The 21,435-nt window shown below is 44.8% G+C and overlaps 2 protein-coding genes across 3 annotated transcripts; one reads left to right on the top strand and one right to left on the bottom strand.

Annotated features, from left to right (window-relative positions):
- The first annotated feature begins 5,277 nt into the window (after positions 1 to 5,277).
- Positions 5,278 to 10,446, top strand: MTIF3 (mitochondrial translational initiation factor 3). 2 transcript variants are annotated; one of them, XM_083437249.1, is made up of 4 exons: positions 5,278 to 5,428; positions 7,450 to 7,965; positions 8,739 to 8,893; positions 9,861 to 10,446. In XM_083437249.1, the coding sequence occupies exons 2-4, from the start codon at positions 7,485 to 7,487 to the stop codon at positions 10,068 to 10,070; spliced, it is 846 nt and encodes a 281-aa protein (XP_083293375.1). In that variant the 5' UTR covers positions 5,278 to 5,428; positions 7,450 to 7,484; the 3' UTR covers positions 10,071 to 10,446. The 2 variants fall into 2 exon arrangements, with proteins under 2 accessions (XP_083293375.1, XP_083293376.1); XM_083437250.1 differs by lacking the exon at positions 5,278 to 5,428 and adding an exon at positions 5,543 to 5,664.
- GTF3A (general transcription factor IIIA) lies at positions 10,067 to 20,577 on the bottom strand. Its single transcript, XM_083437192.1, has 9 exons — positions 20,158 to 20,577; positions 18,984 to 19,084; positions 17,257 to 17,353; positions 15,568 to 15,656; positions 14,995 to 15,068; positions 13,095 to 13,178; positions 11,651 to 11,880; positions 11,499 to 11,558; positions 10,067 to 10,370 (listed from the first exon to the last, which is right to left on the bottom strand). The coding sequence occupies exons 1-9, from the start codon at positions 20,350 to 20,352 to the stop codon at positions 10,212 to 10,214; spliced, it is 1,089 nt and encodes a 362-aa protein (XP_083293318.1). The 5' UTR covers positions 20,353 to 20,577; the 3' UTR covers positions 10,067 to 10,211.
- Positions 20,578 to 21,435: the final 858 nt, after the last annotated feature.

Here is a 21,435-nt window from a genome sequence, read left to right as displayed (position 1 = left end):
GGTTGGGAAAGGTTCCAAAAGGGGATACCAAAATGATGAATGGGATGGAGCAACATCCCCATGAGGAAACATTGCAGTATTTGGGACTTTTCAGTTCAGCGAAAGGGTGAGCAAGAGGAGACTTTGTAGAGGTGTATAAAATTATGTAATACGTGGAGAAAGTGGACACATATATTTTCCCCCTCCCTCTCTCATAAACCCTAACACTTGTGGACATCCAGTGAAGCTCAATATTGTGAGTTTAAGATGAATAATAATAATAGTTTATTATTTATACCCCACCCATCTGGCTGGGTTTCCCCAACCACTCTGGGCGGCTCCCAACAGAATATTAAAAACACGATAAAACATCAAATGTTGGAAACTTCCCTAAACAGGACTGCCTTCAAAGTTCAAAAATTGAACTTTTCAACACAGCATATAATTCAACTATGGAATTTACTGAGGAAACCATGGAAGGGGTGACGGCAACCAACTTGGATGACCTTAAAAGAGGATTAGACAAATTTTTAGAGGCTAATGCTATCCATGGCGACTAGTCACGATGGCTATGTTCTTCATCCATTGTGGGAGGCAGTGTGTCTCCGAAGGCCAGTTGGAGGGAGCCACAGGTAAGGAGAGGGATGCTGCTGCACTCAGGTTTGGATGCTGGACTAGATGGGTCACTGGCTTGAGCCAGCAGGCTCTTATTCAGTCCTAATTCCCCACTGGTTCCTGTTCTTAGGCAAACATCAGCAGCGGGAGGATGCTTTTAATTGGGATCAAGCTAGGGAAGGAAGGGTTAAACCTCATGGTGCACTGCAGCCTCCGTGGCACGCTCCCTAATTACACATCTCGGGTTGTCTGAGGTGGTGGGTGTTGTTGTTAAAGTTGCAAGGGCAAGCTGCATTCTAGGCATGGTTTTCATTAAATAATATGTCTTCATATAAAGATGGGCAGTGGGGTGGTGGTAAAATGGGATGCCCAATGCAGGAGGAGTGGGGTGGTACGTCAGCACCACGAATTGTTACTCTAACCTGCAAAAGCTTTTTCTTATGGTTTATTTTAGGTATTTACTATTACATTTATATCCCACCGTTCCTCCAAGGAGCTCCAGGGTTTCCTCCTCCTCCTCCTCCTTTTGTCCTCACGAAAACCATGCTATAATGAGAGTGTGTGTGAGAGGCCCAAAATCACCTGGTGAGTTTCATGGCTGGGTAGGGCCCTGAACCCTTGTTGCCCAGGTCCTAGTCCAGCCCTCTAACCACTACACAACACTGGCTCTAATGCCACTAAATCAAAGGATTTTACTTTAATAACTCCTTTTAAAACAATGTGCAAAACTGTACTTTCTAGAACAGCCTACCCAGAATTTTTACATTTTGGAAAGACAAAAGGAGCCAGTCGAGGAATATTCGGGTGGCACATTTTGTAGCACCACAACCTCTCAGCTACATGTGCTTTGTTTCTATGCTAAGTAAGGTAAAGGTAAAGGGACCCCTGACCATTAGGTCCAGTCGTGGCCGACTCTGGGGTTGCGGCACTCATCTCGCTTTATTGGCAGAGGGAGCCGGCGTACAGCTTCCGGGTCATGTGGCCAGCATGACTAAGCCACTTCTGGCGAACCAGAGCAGCGCATGGAAACGCCGTTTACCTTCCCGCCGGAGCGGTACCTATTTATCTACTTGCACTTTGATATGCTTTCGAACTGCTAGGTTGGCAGGAGCTGGGACCGAGCAACGGGAGCTCACCCCGTCGCAGGGATTCGAACCGCCGACCTTCTGATCGGCAAGCCCTAGGCTCTGTGGTTTAACCCACAGCACCACCTGGGTCCTTTCTATGCTAAGTAGCTCCCCACAAAATAAACCACCAACAGGAATCCCATATAGATTAGGGTTACCAGACATCCCCGGTTCCCAGGAACAGTCCCCGGATTTGCAAATCTGCCCCCGGACAAATTTCGTCCCCGGAATGTCCCCAGATTTGCAAATCTGTCCCTGGGAAAACGTGGCAGTGGCAGCCTCAGTAGCCTGGAGCCAGCCTGGTAGCTCTGGCTGGCTTCAGGAGCTGCTCACTGCCGCAGCCACTGCCGAAAGGGAACCAGGGACGTCTAGCGGTACAGATCTCTTGCCCTCTTCCTGCTTTGTTTTGACAGATCGGGGGGAGGCTCAGGAGTCTCGGGCGGGCAGGCGTTGCCCAGTTTTTTTAAAAAAAACTCTGCACATTTATGTTTCGCAGGGTGCAAAAGAAGGGCTTTGCACCTTGCCTGGCAGAGAAACTGCGCTCCTTGCGCCCCTCCTGGGCAACGGCCGCCCACCTGTGACTCCCGAGCCTCCCCCAATCTGTCAAAACAAAGGGGGAAGGGGGCAGGAGATCGGGGAAGGCTTGGGAGTCACGGACAGGCGGCGCTCCGTTGCCCAGTTTTTAAAAAACTCTGCGCATTTATGTTTCACAAGGTGCGACAGAAGGGCTTTGCACCTTTATACAATATGCATATGTGCTTGGGCCCAGGGTCTTTTGCCTCACCATCCCACCACTAACTCCCGATTGCTGCTCAGCTTCAAAAAAAAAAGTCTCCCCAGATCCCCAGATTCACTGGAAAAAATCTGGAAACCATAATACAGATGATTTCACTGAGCTCCCTCTCCTTGGAGAGTGGGATATGTATGTGGAGAGACCCCCCTACACAAAGACCAGGCTGTTAAAATGCGGCCCATAGAACAGCCTGCCGCCGGCAGCTCCCTCTTCTGCCAATAATGTGTCCGTCTTCTTAACATCTACAAATTAATTTTGACTTAGCCAAGCAGGGGACCTACTTTCAACCCTCAATTTCAAAATCATGGAAGCTTTATAAAGTCGTTTTCCACCTGCATCTCTTTCTGAGCATTCCAGCCCCTTTATCCTGCATAAAGGATGCTGGTCGGCGGGTGGGGAGTTGGGGGGGAGCCAGCATATAAAAACTTTGTTAAGCTGTCACTATCAATAGAGATTCAGGGGAGGAAAATGATTGACAAAGAAGAAACAAATTGCATCTTCAAATAAGTTTCCTTCAAACTCCTTGTTAAAAGCTATAACCTCTGATGTTAACTAAATTTAACCCGTTCTGACCCTCGGAATGGCCCCTTAACCTTGCCTTTCTCCTGCTTCCTGTGGAATGCTGAAGAGAACTGCTCCAGTCGCTTGGAAAGCGTTCGCTGCTGCACACAAAGGATCAGTCTAGTTGTTAGTCTGTCAGGAGGTAGAGAATAGACGGAGAGGTCAGCACCTGTGCTGAGAAGCAGGTGACAGTGAACTGCGCAGACCATTCTAGGGGCAAGCTGTAATAGTGTCTACCCTTCCGAGAAAAAGAGAGAGAAGAAAATCCACACTGTAGTTTAGGGTATTCAAGGCAGTGAAGTTCGCGTTGGCTTTGTGAATGCGGACTTTAAACAAATTAATCTATTGCTGTTCAACTGACTGTAAAATTAGTAGATTTACTGTTGCAAAAAAGGAGAGCATTCACTTCCACTCTAATAAGGTCACGGATGTGTCCCAGGCTGGCAACAAAGCAGCCTTCAGAATCTTTGCAGCTGAACCCATCAGCTTGCAAAAGCTACAGAACAATGTCTCAGATGTACAGCGGAAAGGCCCGCGCCATACAGTTGCCATGTTTAACTAGACATTTAATACACTTGTTACATTGGCAATGTTTTGTTTTTTTTGATGTGGTGTTTTCTCTCTCTCATTTTTCATTCATTTGCTACCAAAAAACACACAGAGCTTGTTTTTAGAATCACCATTCAATGAAACTTCCTTTAAAAGCCTATCTTGGGCAACATTATGGTGGAATGTGCTTCTTCAGAATAGTTTTTCAAAAGTTCCGAAAAGATGTATTCCCTGCCCCCCCCCAGCTTTAATTCATCTTGCTGCACACGTTTTCATTATTTGCATAAACCACCAGATCAGATACAATAAACAGTTAATTTGTTCAGCTCCCACCCCCCTTGCCCCAATTGTCCGGATTAATTTGCACATTAACTTTTAAAAGCGCAAAACTTGAAACAGACAGCTGTAGGCATTGTGACTTCCTGCATGTATGTGCAAAATTTTTGTTGGTATAACAGGAGAACGGTCCTTTAATTTGTGGTGTAGATATACCGTATGCACCAATTTGAAAAGACTCTGGATGTGTACTTCGAAGTAGCTCTTCATTTATTTTGACCTACCCATAAGCAGTAAGCAGAAAGAGGTGGTTTTTATAGTGCGGTAACTGGGGTGTGTGCACCACAACACTGCCAAAAGTCCTAGGAGTCTCTCAGTGTCTCTCCAGAACCTCAGGTGCCTTTCCCAGTTCAACCTGAAGATGCTTGGGAAAGCTTTTTTTAGAAAAAATAAAACCTAACAGACAAATCCAAGTTTAAAGGGCAAAGGGTTGGTAACCTGATGTTTAAAACCTAACATGTGTTCATCAATCCAGTCTTAGCTGAATGTTTATTAAATCAATCGCTACATCACGGATATCTACACTAATCTAACAGGCTGTGCCTGCTTAAAACATATACTTAATTGTTTGAGAGCTAGTGTGGTTTAACGCTTAGAATGCTGGACTAGGAACTGGACTAACAGGAGTTAAAATCTCCTCAGCTGTGAAGCTCATTGTGTACCTTTGGGCACACAATATTCTACGCAACATGTTGCTGCCTAGAATAAGGAGGGAGCACTATGTCTGCCACCTTGAGCTCCTTGCAGGAAAGGTGAGAAACAAACGTAGCAATAAATGTACTGTCACTGATAATTGTTCTAAGAATGCAAGCCCTGCAAACCCTTATTCATTAATTTACTTAATTTCTGTGCCGCCCTTCATCCATAGCTCTCGGGTCGGTTCACAGCACAGAAAGGTTTATATGAGTCATCTTGTGGGCAAAACATCTGCACCTACCTCATTGATTCCCAATATCAGATGTAGTTCAGTTAGATAGCTAGATGGCACCCTCTGCGTACACACGATGCTATAACAAGAGGAATGGGGGAACCTTTGGCCTGCCACGTGCTTTTGCTGGACTGCAACTCCCATCAGCCCTAGCTACCAGGGCCAATGATCTGGGGTGATGGGAGTTGTAGTCCAGGCAAACTGGGAAAGCGCCTGTCCGTCCTTAGCTGTGAAACCTCGCCGCCAATGTAACATTTGCTCTGCTATTTCAGGGAGCAAAAGGAGCACCCGCGAGTGGCGCGCTCTGCCCCAGCCGCGCGCTAGGACGCAGCGCTCGGATCGAGGCACCTGCTTGGAGCTAGTCCCTTCCTCCTTCCCTTCCCCTGCTCAGCCAGCCAGGCACTCTCGGAAGACCGGCTGGGCCTTTCCCCGCCCCGCTTCCTCCGCAAGCCCTTCCTCTTCCCCTCCGACGGGTCGTTTGGCTTCCTGTCGCCCGTTCCTCGGCGCTGGAGCTGCCGACGGGCCCCGGGGGACTGACAGGTAAGCCGAGGGGCTCGCCCTGCAGGAGGCCTTTGAACCCGCGGCCGGAGTAAACGATCACCCCTCGCTTGCTGCTCCGGAGAAGGGCTGAGCCTCGAGGCGCGGCTTCGGATCGAGCCCTCGCGCCAAATGGGGACGCGCGAGAACAGGGCGCTTCTGGAGAGAGCGCAGTGCCAGAAGGCGAAACCACATCTGGGATGACGTGCAGGTCTCCCAAGTTCCAGCAGCCTTGCGTGGTACAGCGGGTTGCATATGTATACTGCATATAAAGCCTTTTGCTGTACCCCATTAAGTTGCCAGTCAGTTTTATGAGATCCCACCCCAAATATCTGGCGTGCACACAGGGTGAAATGCACTTTTTCAAGCACCTGATACATGAGGATTTGCAGAGGACCTAATGCGCTGATAGAAAGCACGAGTGTTGACATTCACCAGATGCTGCGATATATTATGCTCATTTGAATGAGTCTTTCTTTAATGCCCCAATGGATGTTGTTGGATTCCAACCATGGGACTTGCAGTCCAGCCACGTTCTGAGGCCCACAGCAAGTTCGCCACCACTCCACTAAAGCAAAGTTACAGAGCAAACATCACATTGCAATGCATTTTTATAAGAATTGTATGATGCACTGTTTCATGAAGTCCTTTCTTGTGTTTCCCTAAACAGCTTGCTTCACTGGATGACTCCAGAGCAGGAACTGTAAATTGCTTCTTTTCATCCTCTCCAGTTTTTTCCGCTTTATAAATCTCCTGTTTTCTTTCTTTCCCACTCTCCATTGCCAAGCAATACCATGGCAGATTACTGCATTTGATAGAAACAAGCACGCATAATATTGGTCGATAAAGCACCACACATAGGCAGCATGAAAAGCTTTGATTTATGACCACAACCATCCTCCCTTCAGTGGAACATAATCTGGCAAAATGCAGGTGTGCAGACAGTTGGAAATGTGCAAATTTGCAAAAATTTGAAAATGATAAAAATATTGTTTTGTATCCAATGTAGTGCCTTCTCAGAGAAGACTCATTAAAATGAATGGGCGTGACTTAACGGGTCCATTTGTTTCAGCAGGCCTACTCCGATTTGGGCCCACTCATTAACCAGGCAAATGTTTCATGCATAGATATTCCGAAAGGGGTGTGGGCATTTGTAGCCCCTGCAGTCTCTGCAGAGCAAAATCTCCTCCCAACACATTATGCTCTGGCATTGTCATAAGGGGTGCAAGATTCTTACACACGCATGCATACATATGCACACATACACGTGTATCAAATCTGGCCGTTCATGCTTTTGCAAAACAAATTCCACATTATTTGTCCAAAATCTTAAGCAAATATGTTCATGCAACCTAATTACAGAGCAATCCTACGCATGTCTGCTCAGAAGGAAACCCCACGGAGTTCAATCAGGCCTGCTCTGAGGTGAGTAGGAATAGGATTGCACCCCTAGGCTGCAAAACGCTTGCCAGGAAGAATGTCCCAATTGAACTCAATGGGATGCACCTCCAATACATGCAAAGGGTTATATATTTATTAAGGCAGGGGTCAGCAAGCTCAGACCTTGTGGCGGGCCGGATTGCAGGCGTGCGCACACTTTCTCCCGCTACTACAGGGTCCAACTGATAAGAAAGCGTTGTATACCCTTAAGGTATCATTCTGTTGCCTCCCACAGCAGTTCCAAGGGGGTGTGCAATTTAAAAATAAATCCTGTCATATGTTAATGAGAATGCGATGCAATACATCTGAACACAGGCAGGAATTTTAAAAAATAACATATTGTAATGAAGCAGCAGCAAAGGCCTGTGTATGTCGATATTTCTGGGCACCTTAAAACTTGTATACAATATAATTTTACAGGTGTTTACATAGGAAAGGATATCTTGATAATTTAAGCAAGCAACTTCAGTGCATTTAAAAAAATATTATTTTATTTATTTCAAAAGACAGCTGTAATAAAACCTCAAAGCAGTTTATGAAACTCTATTTCACAAGGTTTTCTCATTTTTAAATATTGTTTTTAGGTTTCTGGGCATCCCCCCACCCCCATGTATCCAGAATGGCTGGCTTGTGCCTAAAGAAACTATTGGATCAGGCCAGAAGGAAGGAAGTGAATCACATCACTAAGTATTTCGCCAGTTTCTTGGTGCAACCAGTAAAAAGGACTACAGCCTCGGAAACTTGGATAAAGAGGGATTCTCAAAAAGGACTTCTGCCTGTCCCTACACGAGCATTCTGTACTCATGAAGATGCCAAGGGGAACCTAAAAGCAAAGCAAAGAACCACCAGTTTCAAAAATACAATTGAAAGCGTTGGGAGGAAAATCCCCCATCGGATTATTCAGCTGATTGATGAGAATGGCGAAAACCAGGGAAACATCCACAGGGCAGATGTGATTCGAATCATGGATGAAAGAGCAGTGAAGCTTGTTCTTCTGAAAGAGAAAGCAGACCCTCCAGTGTACAGACTAATGTCTGGGCAGCAGATCCTCGAAGAGCGGCTCAGACTTAGAGATAAGCAGAAAGCTAGCGCTAAAAATGGTATGTATAGCACTTATTCGGTCCATAGTTCTAAAAAGCTTTTTAAAAGATGGATTAGGCTCTAGTCCTTTGTTTTTTCGCTGCATATATTTTTTAAGAGCCAGTTTCTAAATGCATATTTATTAGCCTAGTTGGTTATCAAAATAATAGGAAATATGCTGATCTGCATCTGCTCCAGGATTTCATTCAGGGATAGCACCATTTTTTAAACAGAGATTGCAGGCTCTCTTATATTACCACTTTAGTTCACAACTGCAGAAAGTGGAGTGGAGATAATAAGTAGATGTTCCCAGAACCACCACTAGCTTTGGGGATTTTAATGCCCTACATACCTCTTTATCATAACTACAACACTTTTGGCAGAAGGCACACTTCTTAAGACTACAAAAAAGAGCTCTCCTTAATTGCCACTTGAGCATAGATCCAAATCGCTACATCACACAAAGTCATGCTCTAAAAAGAATAAAAGCATATGCTTTGCCAGTTTATTAGCCATATTAAAACAACAATAACTTGGGAGCAAGGAAGAGCAGTGTATCTTGTTTTATGCAGGGAGAGCAGGACAAACCATTTTCTGTACATTTCTTGCCCTCTTAAGGATATTTGGGCCTCTGTAAATAAGGAGCTACTTCATATACTTCTGCCATGTGAAATTCATGCTGCGATTCCCCCCCTTCCAAAGAAACCCCCATACATAATTAAATCTGAGCTAGTTTGGAACACAGCTGCTTTAAAACAAATCCTAACAATCTCTTTGCTTATCATTTCAACAGGCCCCATTCAGCAGAAGGAGCTAACCTTTTCCACAGCAATTGAGCAGCACGATTTAGACACAAAGATAAAACAGATTCAGCAGTGGATTGACAAGAAGCACCATGTCCGGGTTACACTGCAGCAGAAGAGGGGTGGTGATGGACAGAAAAATATGGTAAGTTACAACCAAAGTTTTCATGGAGGGCCTCTCACAGTCAAGTTGGCCAGTATTGCGAACTGACCTTTAGTATGACTTATGTTTCTGCCAACACTATTTGGAGCATTATTATTTTTTAGATACTTTAAAAAAAATTCAAACAGCCAGTTCCCTCTTTCTTGCCCATAACCTTGATGAGTGAAGTGCTTTGGGGAACCTGAAACTCTGCAGATGTTATGACTCCCAGTAGCCATCGCCCCAGCTAGCTTGGCCAGCCGTCATGAATGATGGGAGTTGTAGTCCACAATTAGAAATTTGAAGGCCTTTACATCTCTAGCCACAATGCACCTGGGGGGGGGGGCACAGGTTTCCCATCCCTGCTTTAAAGCATGTCACACATTCCAGCATAAGGAATACAGGCTTACGCTTTAATGTTCGCTACAATCCTTAGCAGCATAGTTATATGAAAGTAATTCCTGTTGAAATCAGGGTAAACTAATTTTGACCTCTATGAAGAGATTTGGGGTCAGGAGCTGGAGATCCCTGCCTCAGAGCCAGTACAGGGTACTACTTATCTTTCCCCAGTGCAGTTGTCAATCAAATAAGGAAAATAAGGATGCGGAGCGAAGTGGCATCTGTCCCAATAGAACCTGCCAGAGCGATAATGAGAATATCGTAATGGGGGATGGGCAAGTCTTCAACCCCAATCGGGGTGCTCACCAGTGCACTAAACTAACACACAAGATGGAGGAGGCTGTGCTTTGTCAGGCATTTCTAACTGACCCAAGTCAGAATCTGTAAAATGATTGAATTTCTGCTCACCACCAACAGCGTTTGTTGCACATTAATTTAGTAGACGTTCCTACAGCAACAGCCTATGTCTGCTTTTTTTACACTTCAGTCAAGTCCTTTCACTAAACCTTTTTTTTTTTTTTAAAGGCTCAGGTAATACATTCATAATGCCAGTACATCTTTTCCTTTTCAGCTGGCATTCTTTGGTCAGATTTTGGATACGATGCCTGGGAAAGCGACTTACCTCTCTGAGCCCCGCACTGTCAAAGAAGGAAGGAGCACGTGTGTACTGAGGCATATGTCGAACAAAGAAATCCAGGAATACAAAAGAACGGAGAAGAACAAAGGTGATGAGAAGGAGAAGAGAAAGGACAGCACTGAATCAGAAACCCTCAAGCAGTGATTCAATATTTTTTTTATTAAAAAAATTGAATGTCTCTCCAGTTTTCTTTACAGACTCCATAGACTTGCCAGTAACGGCTACTTCATAAAGCCATTTTCAACTTCGTATGCATGAATATATTGTCCACGTTCATCTGATACTCTAGCCAAGGGAGAGTGTTTCCACAGTAGGCAACGTGGTGCTCGCTTCAGGTGTGATCAGAGCCTCATCTACAGAGGAAACATTCCTTCGACATGCTTTAGGCGGGATGAATCCACTCAGACGTGAGGCCAAACTCCGCTTAGGACGTGGCTTTTTAACCTTTGAAAGGAAACACATAGATTTGTGGTTCACAGATTGGGATAAACATATAAACAATAAAGCTTAAAAAAAAGTACGTATACGTTTTGTGGTCAGCAATCTTGGCAGCTAACCAGTGGGAAATGATGGTAAAGTGCTGTTGTCCGCTCTTGTCTGTTTTCCTAAGTGGTGAGAAGTTTCAGGGTTTGATTTCCATTTGCAGAAAAGAGCCCCGGATCCAGAGGTAAGTTCTCCCTGACTTCCCTGATAAGTTGCCTGGGGCCTGGGGACTTTATTGAATGGGATTGGCGCTGGGGGTGAGGAAATTCCTGAAGTTTTGGGGGAGGCCCTTTTCACAAGTGGAAATCTTACTCATGGAAGTTGTCTCTGCCCAGTTTTCAGGGATCCACTCAACCTTTGCCCCATATTCCCTTCAATAAGTTTCTCCCTCTCTTTGGGAGATTTTTCAGGATGGGGTGGGGAGAATATGTTTGTCAGCCTCTTTTATAGCTGGCTTATTTCTGGATCCAACTTAACTGTATTTTTGTGATATTTGCTCTGATATTTAAATGCAGAAGTAGGTGTAAGCAAGAGGTGGCAAAGAGCAGGCACTCCTACAAGCCAGCAGGTTCAATACAAAACATCAGATCAACCCTGCACCTCCAAGGTCCTTCAAGCCGATGTAGATACGCACCCCAGCCCTGTGCATATAGGTCACCTTCACAAAGAAGCTCTGATAGAAATTTCATTTAAAGTTATCAGCTAATCATCAGCTCTCATTTGCCAACCACTATGAGCTATTAGCAGCACACAAAGAAATGGCTAATAGCAAAGAGTTCAATAAACTAGGTCCATCATGTGGACCAGAGTTTCCCAAACTTAGGTCACCCACTCCCCCCCTTTTTTTTTGGACTACAACTTCCAATATCCCTAGCTTGCAGGACCAGTGGTCAAGGATGATGGGAATTGTAGTCCAAAAACTACAGTCCAAAGATCCAAGTTTGGTAAACACTGATGTAGACCCCCCGTGTTCAGATTACCCCTGTTCAGTAATAAACCTGTCACATCCTCCACTCAGGCCCTGCAATTCAAAGCGGGTTCACGCTCCTAAAACTGCATGGGGAGAGCAAACTGAAACCTTTGACTTACTTTTGAATTCAACTTTCTCTTGTCAGGGTCATGTACAACACCATGCCTTACAAGACTTTGCTGCAAAGAACAAAAATTAAAAGTTTATACATGTGCAACCAAGAGTGGAGGATGGAAAATGTGCACATTAAGATTAACTTGAGAACGCCTACTTTCATGGCAAAGACTCTCCCACAGCCGGGGTGGTCGCAAGTGAACGATCTTCTTGCCTCATGAAATGAGACAATGTGGCTTTGAAGATTGAACAGGGTTGTGTACGTTCTGCCACAGCCCTCCCTTGGGCATTTAAGCACCTCTCTCTCGGCAGCGTGGATCTTCTGGTGGCACTTGAGGTAATCTTTGCGGCGGAATATTTTGCCACACACGCTGCAGGTTATCGGTTCTGGAGATGAAAGAGAAAATGAAATGGGAGTGGGCGGGGGGGAGAACGCAATGTAAAACCTGAAATAAAAGAACTTCTAAACAGGATTTAAACAGTGACACCTCGTTTTTTCAAAGGCAAGGAACAATTTACGTGCGTACTATTTTCAGCAGCAGAATATAATATCAGAGTATCACCTGCACCGGTACAATCCAGCAAGCACTCACAGCCTTCTGCTAAATCAGGCATGGGGAACCAGTTCCGTCTAGCAGGCCAGATGGAAAAGTGGGCAAACTTATGCAGGCTATGTTTGTTGGGTGGCTGCATCTACCCATCAATCACCTGATATATCATACGACCTAAGCTGAACCCAATTCCACTGGAAAGCAGCAAAGCTTGCCCTCATTGCTGAATTTAAAGGACACCAAATGCAAGCCTCCCTACAAAAGGGCAGCTGCAGCTGACACTGTATGACAGGTTGGAGTGATCTTTGCCCTCTGCTGAAGCTGCCAAACTACAACTCACATCAACCCCAGCAAACATGACCAAAGATGATGGGAGTTGTATTTCAGCAACATCCGGTAGGCCAACAATTCCCCATGTCTGTCACATGTCAGGTAACTGGCAGGTGGGTGTAGCTGGCAAAAAACAACTGTGAGGGCTGAATTGGGCCACCTGGCAGGTCTGACCTGTAAGCAAAAGGTTCGCCATCCCTGTACTTTCTACTCACATCCATCAGCTGTACACACATACTCCTTGCACCCTACATATGAGATATTGTAGCAGAGTGGCCAAAAGTCCAGAACTGTGGACCAAGTAGTTCCTGGTTCAAATCTTATCATTGCAATGAACACACTTGGTGGCTTTAAACAAGCTACAATCCCCCAAGTCTCAAATCCCCCATCTGTGAAAAGGAATCATATTGACCTGCATTAGGGTTATTATGATGACTGTCGAGAGTATACATGACAGGCTTTTAACCCACTGAAGAGAGTTGTGCAATTGCTGTTTGTGTACAGATATACAATTATAGCCATGCTTACAAATGCGCATCTGAAACTAGTTGCATGCACAGCATATTGTATTGCTATAAAGCAAACAAAGTCAAGAAAGGATTATTAGTAGAAGAAATGATTGCTATTTTTTGAAGGAAAGAAAAAAGAGTACATAATGGGCTTCCAACGTTAGAAATCATTCAAGCTGAATCAATGTGTAAAAGTTCTGATAGTACTTACCGACATGACTTTGTCGCATATGTTTCAGAAGCTCCGACCAGGTTTTCCCAACAAATGAACAGCCATCCTTTTTGCATGCATAGCCTATTACGAAAAACAGTTTAAACAGCCATATATATATATATATATATATATATATATATATATATATATGTAAATAAGACCCGGGTGGCGCTGTGGGTAAAAGCCTCAGCACCTAGGACTTGCCGATCGAAAGGTCGGTGGTTCGAATCCCGGCGGTGGGGTGCGCTCCCGTCGCTCGGTCCCAGCGCCTGCCAACCTAGCAGTTCGAAAGCACCCCCGGGTGCAAGTAGATAAATAGGGACCGCTTACTAGCGGGAAGGTAAACGGCGTTCCGTGTGCTGCGCTGGCTCGCCAGATGCAGCTTGTCACGCTGGCCACGTGACCCGGAAGTGTCTGCGGACAGGGCTGGCTCCCGGCCTCTAGAGTGAGATGAGCGCACAACCCTAGAGTCTGTCAAGACTGGCCCGTACCTTTACCTTTACTTTATATGTAAATAAATGCAAAGCCACATGCTGTAGGGCATGGATGGGGAGCTTGCAGCCCTCAAATGTTTGTTGGATTCCCAACTCCCATCATCCCCAGCCAATGGGCAGAGACAGATTGTCTTATTTACAAACCACACTCTCGTATATATCACAAGGCAGCATACAACATAAAAAGCACAGTATTAAGTAAAAACATTAAGCATTTCAAACACAACAGTAAAAGGTTTTTGGCAAAGCATGTCAAGTTTGAAAGGCCTGTCTGAATAACTCAGTCTTTAGGAAATCATCTAAAACCAGCAGGAATGACGACTCCTGCTGAACCTCTACTAGCAAGGAGTTCTACAGGACAAGACCTGCCACACTACAGCCTCAGCCCATGGTAATAGCCAGCTGAACCTCAGAGGTATGTGGGACCAATGAAAAGTGCCCTATCAGAAGATCTCAGTGGTCGAGACCGAACATAAGGAGTAAGGCAGTCCTTAATAGGATGGTGAGAGCTGTCATCCACAGCTGGAAGGCCACAGGTTCTCTTTCCCCTCCTATAGGGCATCTCTTACCACGCTCTGCTGTCTAAGGAGAGAGTAAACAAATTACCTCAATTTGAAGCTGAGTTTCTGGTACAGTAAGGGCTAGCCCCACTGCTCTTAACAGTGACTTGTATAGTATTCCTCAATGAAATGTTAACCCAGTGTGATGGGATGATGAGCTGCTTGTGCGTAAAATGCAAGTCCCTCAGAGTTTAATCAGGTTTTCAAACCTCTCCCTGTGACGGAGCCCCTCCAGCATGGCTGCGTCAATCGCTAGCAGAATCCGAAAGTGGTTGCTTTCGGAATCGTTTCCAACATAAAAGCTCCTTAACGGAAACACGTCTTCTGGACTCTCGGCGTGACAGTTTCCGGCGAGGAATGGGTGTCCCTATAGGAGGTCCTGAGACCTCCCCGCTGTTTTCGCTGGAAGCGTCTCTGAGCCATCCCTCCGACTCTCTTCCCTTTGAAGTTCCTGCTCTCCCCCTACTGGTTCCCTCTTCAGCTGCTACGTCTCTCTCAACCTCAGTGAGCCTTTGCACCTCCTGTCCTTCCGATGGCAGTTCCCTGACATCCAGCATGGCATCAATGGGGAAGAGGCTTTTTACAAACCACCTTTAAGAGGAGCATTATCCCCAAAGCCAGCCCTAATGTAGGCTCAAAAAAGACTTTTCGCACACTCCTGCCCTACATATCATTTGCTAATTGAAATGACACACATCCTGCACTGTGACTGATGTCAATCTGATTTAAAACCAGCAGACCTGCTTCCATAACTTCCAGTTTTGAGCCTTATATTTGAAGTAAACCCATTAAAGCAACAACAGCGCTGGGTTTTACACAGCCGAAGCAAGAGGAATAATTTACCTTCGTGAATCTTCTCATGACGCTTCAGATGGGCACGCATGGAAAAGCGCATTTCGCATCCTTCGTGGCTGCATCTACGTGACAAAAACAAAGCACACATCACTCAAAACACAAATAAAAATCCCAGTTCATAAACAGTGTAAGTGAAAGTGGACTTTTCCTTTACTTCCATCACTTGCCCACCCCAAATTAACATGATGCTCCAATTACTGTTCTGAAAGAAGAGTTCTCCGGTTGGAAGCGCAATGTGCCACATTTTTAGTTTACATCTTCCACTTTCAAGTCCTGAATGGCAGCTAACTGATCATGATGGCTTTTGTTTTATTTTCACAGTGCCATCATATATGATGCTTAACAGAGCTGCGTAAGGAGAAGGCCTTGTTGGAGATGGCATCCTATTTTAAGTGCCTGGGTAAATACCTTTTTATTCTCCCAGGGCTTTTAATTTTGGTCTTCAGGCTCTGTTAAATAAAAACATCATATTCCTCAGGGCAACCATTTAAAATTCCTGTCTACAAGCACCTTGAAAACCTCCCTTCTTATTTTCATGAAAAAACAGGAATATTCACCTACTTGAACGGCGGTTCACCAGTGTGTTCAGACTGATGAATTTTCAACTGCTGGTGTTTTTTAAAGGATTTCCCACATCCTTCAAAGTCACACTGTTTGGAAAAAACAAAACAGTTACTGTTAGAGGCAGGCTAACATAAAGTACTAGCATATGCTCAATTTTACATCATGCCATACAGCTCACCATGGCAAAGCTGAGGAAAGGACCCAGGACTTTTGGGGTTTAATGCAGTCACTTGATCCAGTAATGCACACTAGTATCTTACCTGCACACAGCATGTAACAAAGCGTTGGTTAGAGTCCTCAGTCAGCACAGACTGGGCTCCCACTGCTAGCTACAAGCAAATAGCACCCTGCAAGTAAACAGGGTATGTCCCCCTGCCATATCTGTCAATGGGTAAAAGCTGACCCCATGTGTATACGGATACTGTATTTTTTGCACCATTGGATGCACTTTTTTACTCTTAAAAAGTAAGGGGAAATGTCTGTGCATCCTATGGAGCGAATGTGTGGTCCCTGGAGCCAAATTGCCGGAGTGCAGCACACTCTTGGACTAGTCTTTGGTAGTGGTGGTGGAGCCGTGCTCCCCTGCCGGCAGCCTCAGCTTCCGTCTGCAGCCCCGGGAAGCTTTGGAGCAACAGGAAGGCTGTGCGCCCATGCCCCACACTCCTGGGCTGCTGAATGGGGGTGGGGGTGCTGCTCTGCCAGCAGCCTGCCCTTCCCCTCAAGGTTTGGAGCAGCGGGCAGGCTGTTCACTGAGAGAGGGGAGGAAGAGGACGGAGAGGAGGGGGACCAAGAAGCTGGGTGAAGGGAGATGAGGTACCATAGGTTGCCGTGAGTGGAGAGTCATGGTAGAGGGCAAAGGAGAGGGAGCAGTGAAGGGGAGAAATTGTAGACGTCACCTGAGGAGTTTGGGTGAAAGCGATGGAGAAGAGGAGGCTGGAAAAGGGGACTGTTCTGCTTGGGGGGGGGGAGAGAAAAAAGTGGGGGAAAGGAAAGCCTCCCAAGCCTGCCGCTGAGAAGCTCTGCTTGGCTGTTTCTTGACTGTAATTCAAGTAAAGGGAATGTTTGTGAGCAGCTGGCAGGCTGTTCGCAGAGAGAGAGAGGAAGAGGATTGAGAGGAAAAAATGTGGCATTAGCAATGCTTTGGATGGATATGAAGATGGTATTTTACATGAAGATAGCGAAGAAAGTGATGTCAGTGACTGTGAGCAACTGAGCTTCATAAATTCTGACTTCAGCAGTGATGAGTTCTTGGGGTTCACAGAAGACTAGAAGAGTACTGAAACCTCAAAGTCTCTTTTCATTTGTTAATGACAGTGATGATGGTTCTTAATGCCATTGTTGACTGCTGTTCACTTTACATGGCTGTAATGTAATTCTGATATACCGGTTGTTTATTAAATACAGTAATTTATACAACATTTGATTCAGAATATTTTTTCCTTGTTTTTCTCCTCTAAAAACTAGATGCGCCCTATGGTCGGGTGCGTCCAATGGAGCGAAAAATACGGTAATTGTACTGCTTAATCACAACCTAGATGCACAGGCTAAGCTCTAACATTGATAAAAGAGTTAATAAGTCAAGCACATTTAATGAATTATTTCCTAACACTGAGCAAAGGATTATTTATCATTATTCATTTATAACATATTAGAAGCCCATTTGGGCAAACAAAGAAGGCCACTTACTATGTATTCCTTACAATGCTGTAAATGTTTGCGACCAATGTGTTTGTTCAAGTTTGATTTTGTTGTAAATCTCTCGTTGCAGCCCTCCACCTTGCACCTACAAATACACAAGCGTATGTTCTCTATAAAGAATATGAAAGAATACAAGCAGGTGCAACTGGCCTTTCCAGATGTCAGCTAATTAAAGAAACCTTAGTCAAATCATTGAATTGGCCAAATTAATTGGTTAAAGGTGTATACATCGGCTAATGAATAAAACAATAACTGTTAAGAGGGTAAAAGGGAATACTTTATTGGTTCTCAAGGCCTGCAGGCATACGTTGCAACACGCACTTAGAATCTTAGAAGAATTATTCCTCCTTGTGTGAGAAAGAAGGAGGAAGCTCTCCTAAGATGATGCATCACACATTTTTTATCAACGAATCTTAAAAATAAACACACCAGTGTTTTTAGTCAGTACAGGGTTCCCCCCTAATTTTCTCTAATAAATATATTACAGTTAAAATAAGTATGTTATGAAGAATCTCAGTAAAAAGAAACACCACACAAGAGGAGGGGGGGAATAACATAATATAGCACAGTGGTGGGTAAACTATTCCCACCTCTGGAAAGAGTCATATGCCACTCCCCTCTCAAGCTAGTCATTGGGCTGCGAGGAAAAAAATGGGTGCCAGGAAGAGAGAAATGGGGATTATCATTAGGAGAAAGAAAAGGGGGTGGCTCAACCTAGGCCTCATCTGCACTACATACAGTGGTGCCTCGCAAGTCGAAATTAATTCGTTCTGCGAGTTTTTTCGTCTTGTGAATTTTTCGTCTTGCGAAGCACGGTTTCCCATAGGAAATGCATTGACGGTTTCCCATAGGAATGCATTGACGGTTTTAAGAAAAAGGCGCAAGACGTTTTCGTCTTGCAAAGCAAGCCCATAGGGAAATTCGTCTTGCGAAGCAACTCAAAAAAACAAAAAACTCTTTCGTCTTGCGAGTTTTTCGTCTTGCGAGGTACCACTGTATTTAAAACACTATAATACCACTTGAATAGCCATGGCTTCCCACAAAGAACCAGTTTATTAAGGGAGCAGAGTGTTGCTATTCAAAGGTGTATGATGCTACTTTAACTGCATATAGGGTCCTACTCTCTAGCCCCTGCTGGCTTTGGCTCTGCCCACAGCCAGCATGCTAGGGAAAGGCTGTAGCTCAGTGGTAGAGCATCTGCTTTGCATGCAGAAGGGCTCAGGTTTCATATCTGGCATCTCCAAGTACACCTGGCAGAGAACCCTTCCTGAAATCCTGAACAGCCATTGCAAGTCACTATAGACGATACTGAGCTGGCTGGATCAAAGGCCTGACTCAGTGTAATGCAGCGTTCTATGAAGCCCCTGACAGATTGCCTTGGAGGGAAATGCAGACCTCAAAAGAGAAAAAGCTGCCCACCACTGACTTAAAAGCTGAAACTGGTGTTCCAACTACAATATCCTATGTTCCAGAACCATACTTGTTTTAAAAGTTTTTCATTTCCTATCCTCCACTTCACCCATAAGGCTGGAGTTTTTCATTTAGCCAAACCTCAACAAAATATGTTAATCCTATTAGTTATGCAAACATACAACTGCCAGCTTCACCCAATCCTATTCCTGTGGCAGCAAACCTGCAAATCTTAACATCTGTTGGGATTTTTGTTGTTCTAACAATTCCAGCACCTTCCCCACCCACAGCCATAGTATACTTACACAAATTGCTTTTCTCCAGTGTGCGTAAGAAAATGGCGCTTAAGATGGTAGAGTCTAGTGAAGCCTTTACCACAGCCTTCATAATCGCAAATGAAAGGCAGCTGATAAGGAGAAAAACAGTTGATTTTATATCACAAATTAATTTGCTTTACTCATCATCTTACACATCCTACCAATTTCCCAAAACAGTTCCTCTTGCACACCGAATACCATACTTAGCAGACGGGGGATTGCTTTTTTAAAAAAATAACTGGAAAAGTTTCCAGAGATTTTCTCTATACAAATTACCCTAATACACATAGGACAATTTTCTGATGATCAAATGCAGCATGTCTATTTGACTTACATTTGACGAAGGTTTTAAAAAAGTACCACATATTAACTTTTTGTCCAATACACCCCAAGTATTTGACCTACTACTTCCCGTAACAGAAACTCCCTCAGTCACTTTCTAGGGCCAGTTTCACCCCTTTACTAGTTAGGTTGGCCAATATTCTTGAGAGATTTTCATTTGCATTTACTCAGGAGTAACCCCCCCCCCTTTCATAGTTTAACTTTTATCAATACTTAATTGTTTTCTTAATGGATGTGTCTATGTTTTTAGTGGTTATTTTGTTTTTTTATCTGTAAGCCTCCTTGAGTCCCTTCAGGGAAAAAGGAAACGTATAAATACATACATATATATATATATGTGTATATATTTATTTATACATATATATTAATATACTGTGTGTGTATATATATATATGTGTGTGTTTGTGTGTGTATATATATGTGTGTGTGTGCGCATATATATATATATATATATACACACACACACACAGTATATGAATGATAATCTCACATGAGCGCCGTACACACCACTGCAGGTTTTGACAGCCACTCAAAAAAGCCCTCATGCCCCTATCCGGAAACGCGTCATCTCCATGGAGCCCCGCCCCGAACAAGCGCGTCACCCCCGACCGGCCAATGACGGCCCGCTTCCCCTCGATTGGCTATGCGAGGGAGGCCGCGCTCCAATAGCAGCCGCAGCGTTCGCGCTCGCGCGCCCCAAGGTTCGATTCCCTCTTGCTGCCCGTCAGCACACCTGGCCCCCTCGGCTGGTCTCTTGCGGACACGCTTTCGCCCAATGGCCGCTCCCCTTATTCCCCCCCCTTAGTTCCGCCCAACTGACCTCTCCCGTGTGCCGGCACAGGTGCGCGTCCAGCTTCCAGGCCCTGTTGTAAATGGCGTCGCAGTCCGGGAAGGAGCAAATGAAGGCTTTCCTCAGGAGCGCCGGAGGCGGGCGGTGGCGAGAAGCGCTGAGCTTGCGTCTATCGGAGGAGGCGGCGGCATCTTCCTCTTCGACGGCAGACTCCTCTCCGGCCATTCTTCGAGCGGCGCACCACGTGGTAGCGCTGGAACCCCGCCCCTCCAAGCTTCTCCATCCTTAATTTGTCCCTTCCCGCCCACCGTCCTGCCACGGGGCGGGGCAAGGCGGAGAGAAACCCCTCGCTGGAGTTTGCCTGAGAAGAGACAGCTGCATCCGCGATTGCGCAATGCGGCCGCGCTCTGGGTGGGCGGAGTCTGCCGAATAAAAAACGCACAACTCGGGTTATTTCCCCAAAATCTTGTATTGCGCATATATGAAATGTATATACATATCTGCTAAATGTGCATTACATTTGAAGGCAAAGTTACAGGTAGGTAGCCGTGTTGGTCTGCCGTAGTCGAAACAAAATAAAATAAATAAAATAAAATATTAAAAAATTCTTTCCAGTAGCACCTTAGAGACCAACTAAGTTAGTTATTGGTATGAGCTTTCCTGTGCGCATCTGAAGAAGTTCATGCACATGAAAGCTCATACCAATAACTAACTTAGTTGGTCCCTAAGGTGCTACTGGAAGGATTTTTTTATTTTGATTTGAAGGCAAAGAGAGCATAAAGGACATGACACAAAAGGAAAAAGGGGATGGGAGGGAGGAGTAAACTGGAACACTTGTTCTGAAATCCAAATTTATTTTAATAGCTAGAATTTTAAAAGGTTCTGTTATAAGAATTTAAAGTTCCTAAATATAAAATAAATGTTCATAAACACAAGGCAAACACATAAGTATATAAACCACATGCCTGAAATAGTACAGGAGAGCAATCCTGAAGCTATTTTAACTCCCAAATTGACTTCAATGTATTTCTCTGCAAGGAGGGAGGAAATGGGGAAAGCCTTCCCTTTGTCTTTTTGCGTACAAATGCTGCCTTAAGGGCGTATTTGTGTATGAATAGAGTGAGCCTGTGACCTGGATTCAGGAACTAAAAGTATTTACCATCACAAAAGAATGCCCAGGTAAAGCAGTCAGTGAGCATTGTCGGGTATCCTGGCAGACAGGAGTCTGATGTAGACCGCCTCCTTCTGTGATGTATGTATGTTTTTGGGGGTGGTCTTGAGCTACAGGGTGGGCAGTTTCAAAAGTCT

The sequence above is a fragment of the Podarcis tiliguerta genome (assembly GCF_965153285.1).
Source record: "Podarcis tiliguerta genome assembly, chromosome: 4".
Lineage (NCBI taxonomy): Eukaryota > Metazoa > Chordata > Lepidosauria > Squamata > Lacertidae > Podarcis > Podarcis tiliguerta.
This window is presented reverse-complemented; position numbering and strand designations above follow the sequence as displayed.

What these genes read in the sequence shown, in the direction of transcription:
- MTIF3 (XM_083437249.1), top strand. Translation starts at nt 7,485, where the DNA reads ATGGCTGGCTTGTGCCTAAAGAAACTATTGGATCAGGCCAGAAGGAAG. An exon ending in GAAAGCTAGCGCTAAAAATG is followed by an intron (nt 7,966 to 8,738) that starts GTATGTATAGCA and finishes TCATTTCAACAG; the next exon opens with GCCCCATTCAGCAGAAGGAG. An exon ending in GTGATGGACAGAAAAATATG is followed by an intron (nt 8,894 to 9,860) that starts GTAAGTTACAAC and finishes TTTCCTTTTCAG; the next exon opens with CTGGCATTCTTTGGTCAGAT.
- GTF3A (XM_083437192.1), bottom strand. Translation starts at nt 20,352, where the DNA reads ATGGCCGGAGAGGAGTCTGCCGTCGAAGAGGAAGATGCCGCCGCCTCC. An exon ending in TATGCGACAAAGTCATGTCG is followed by an intron (nt 11,881 to 13,094) that starts GTAAGTACTATC and finishes TTTCATCTCCAG; the next exon opens with AACCGATAACCTGCAGCGTG. An exon ending in AGAGAAAGTTGAATTCAAAA is followed by an intron (nt 10,371 to 11,498) that starts GTAAGTCAAAGG and finishes TTCCTTTCAAAG; the next exon opens with GTTAAAAAGCCACGTCCTAA.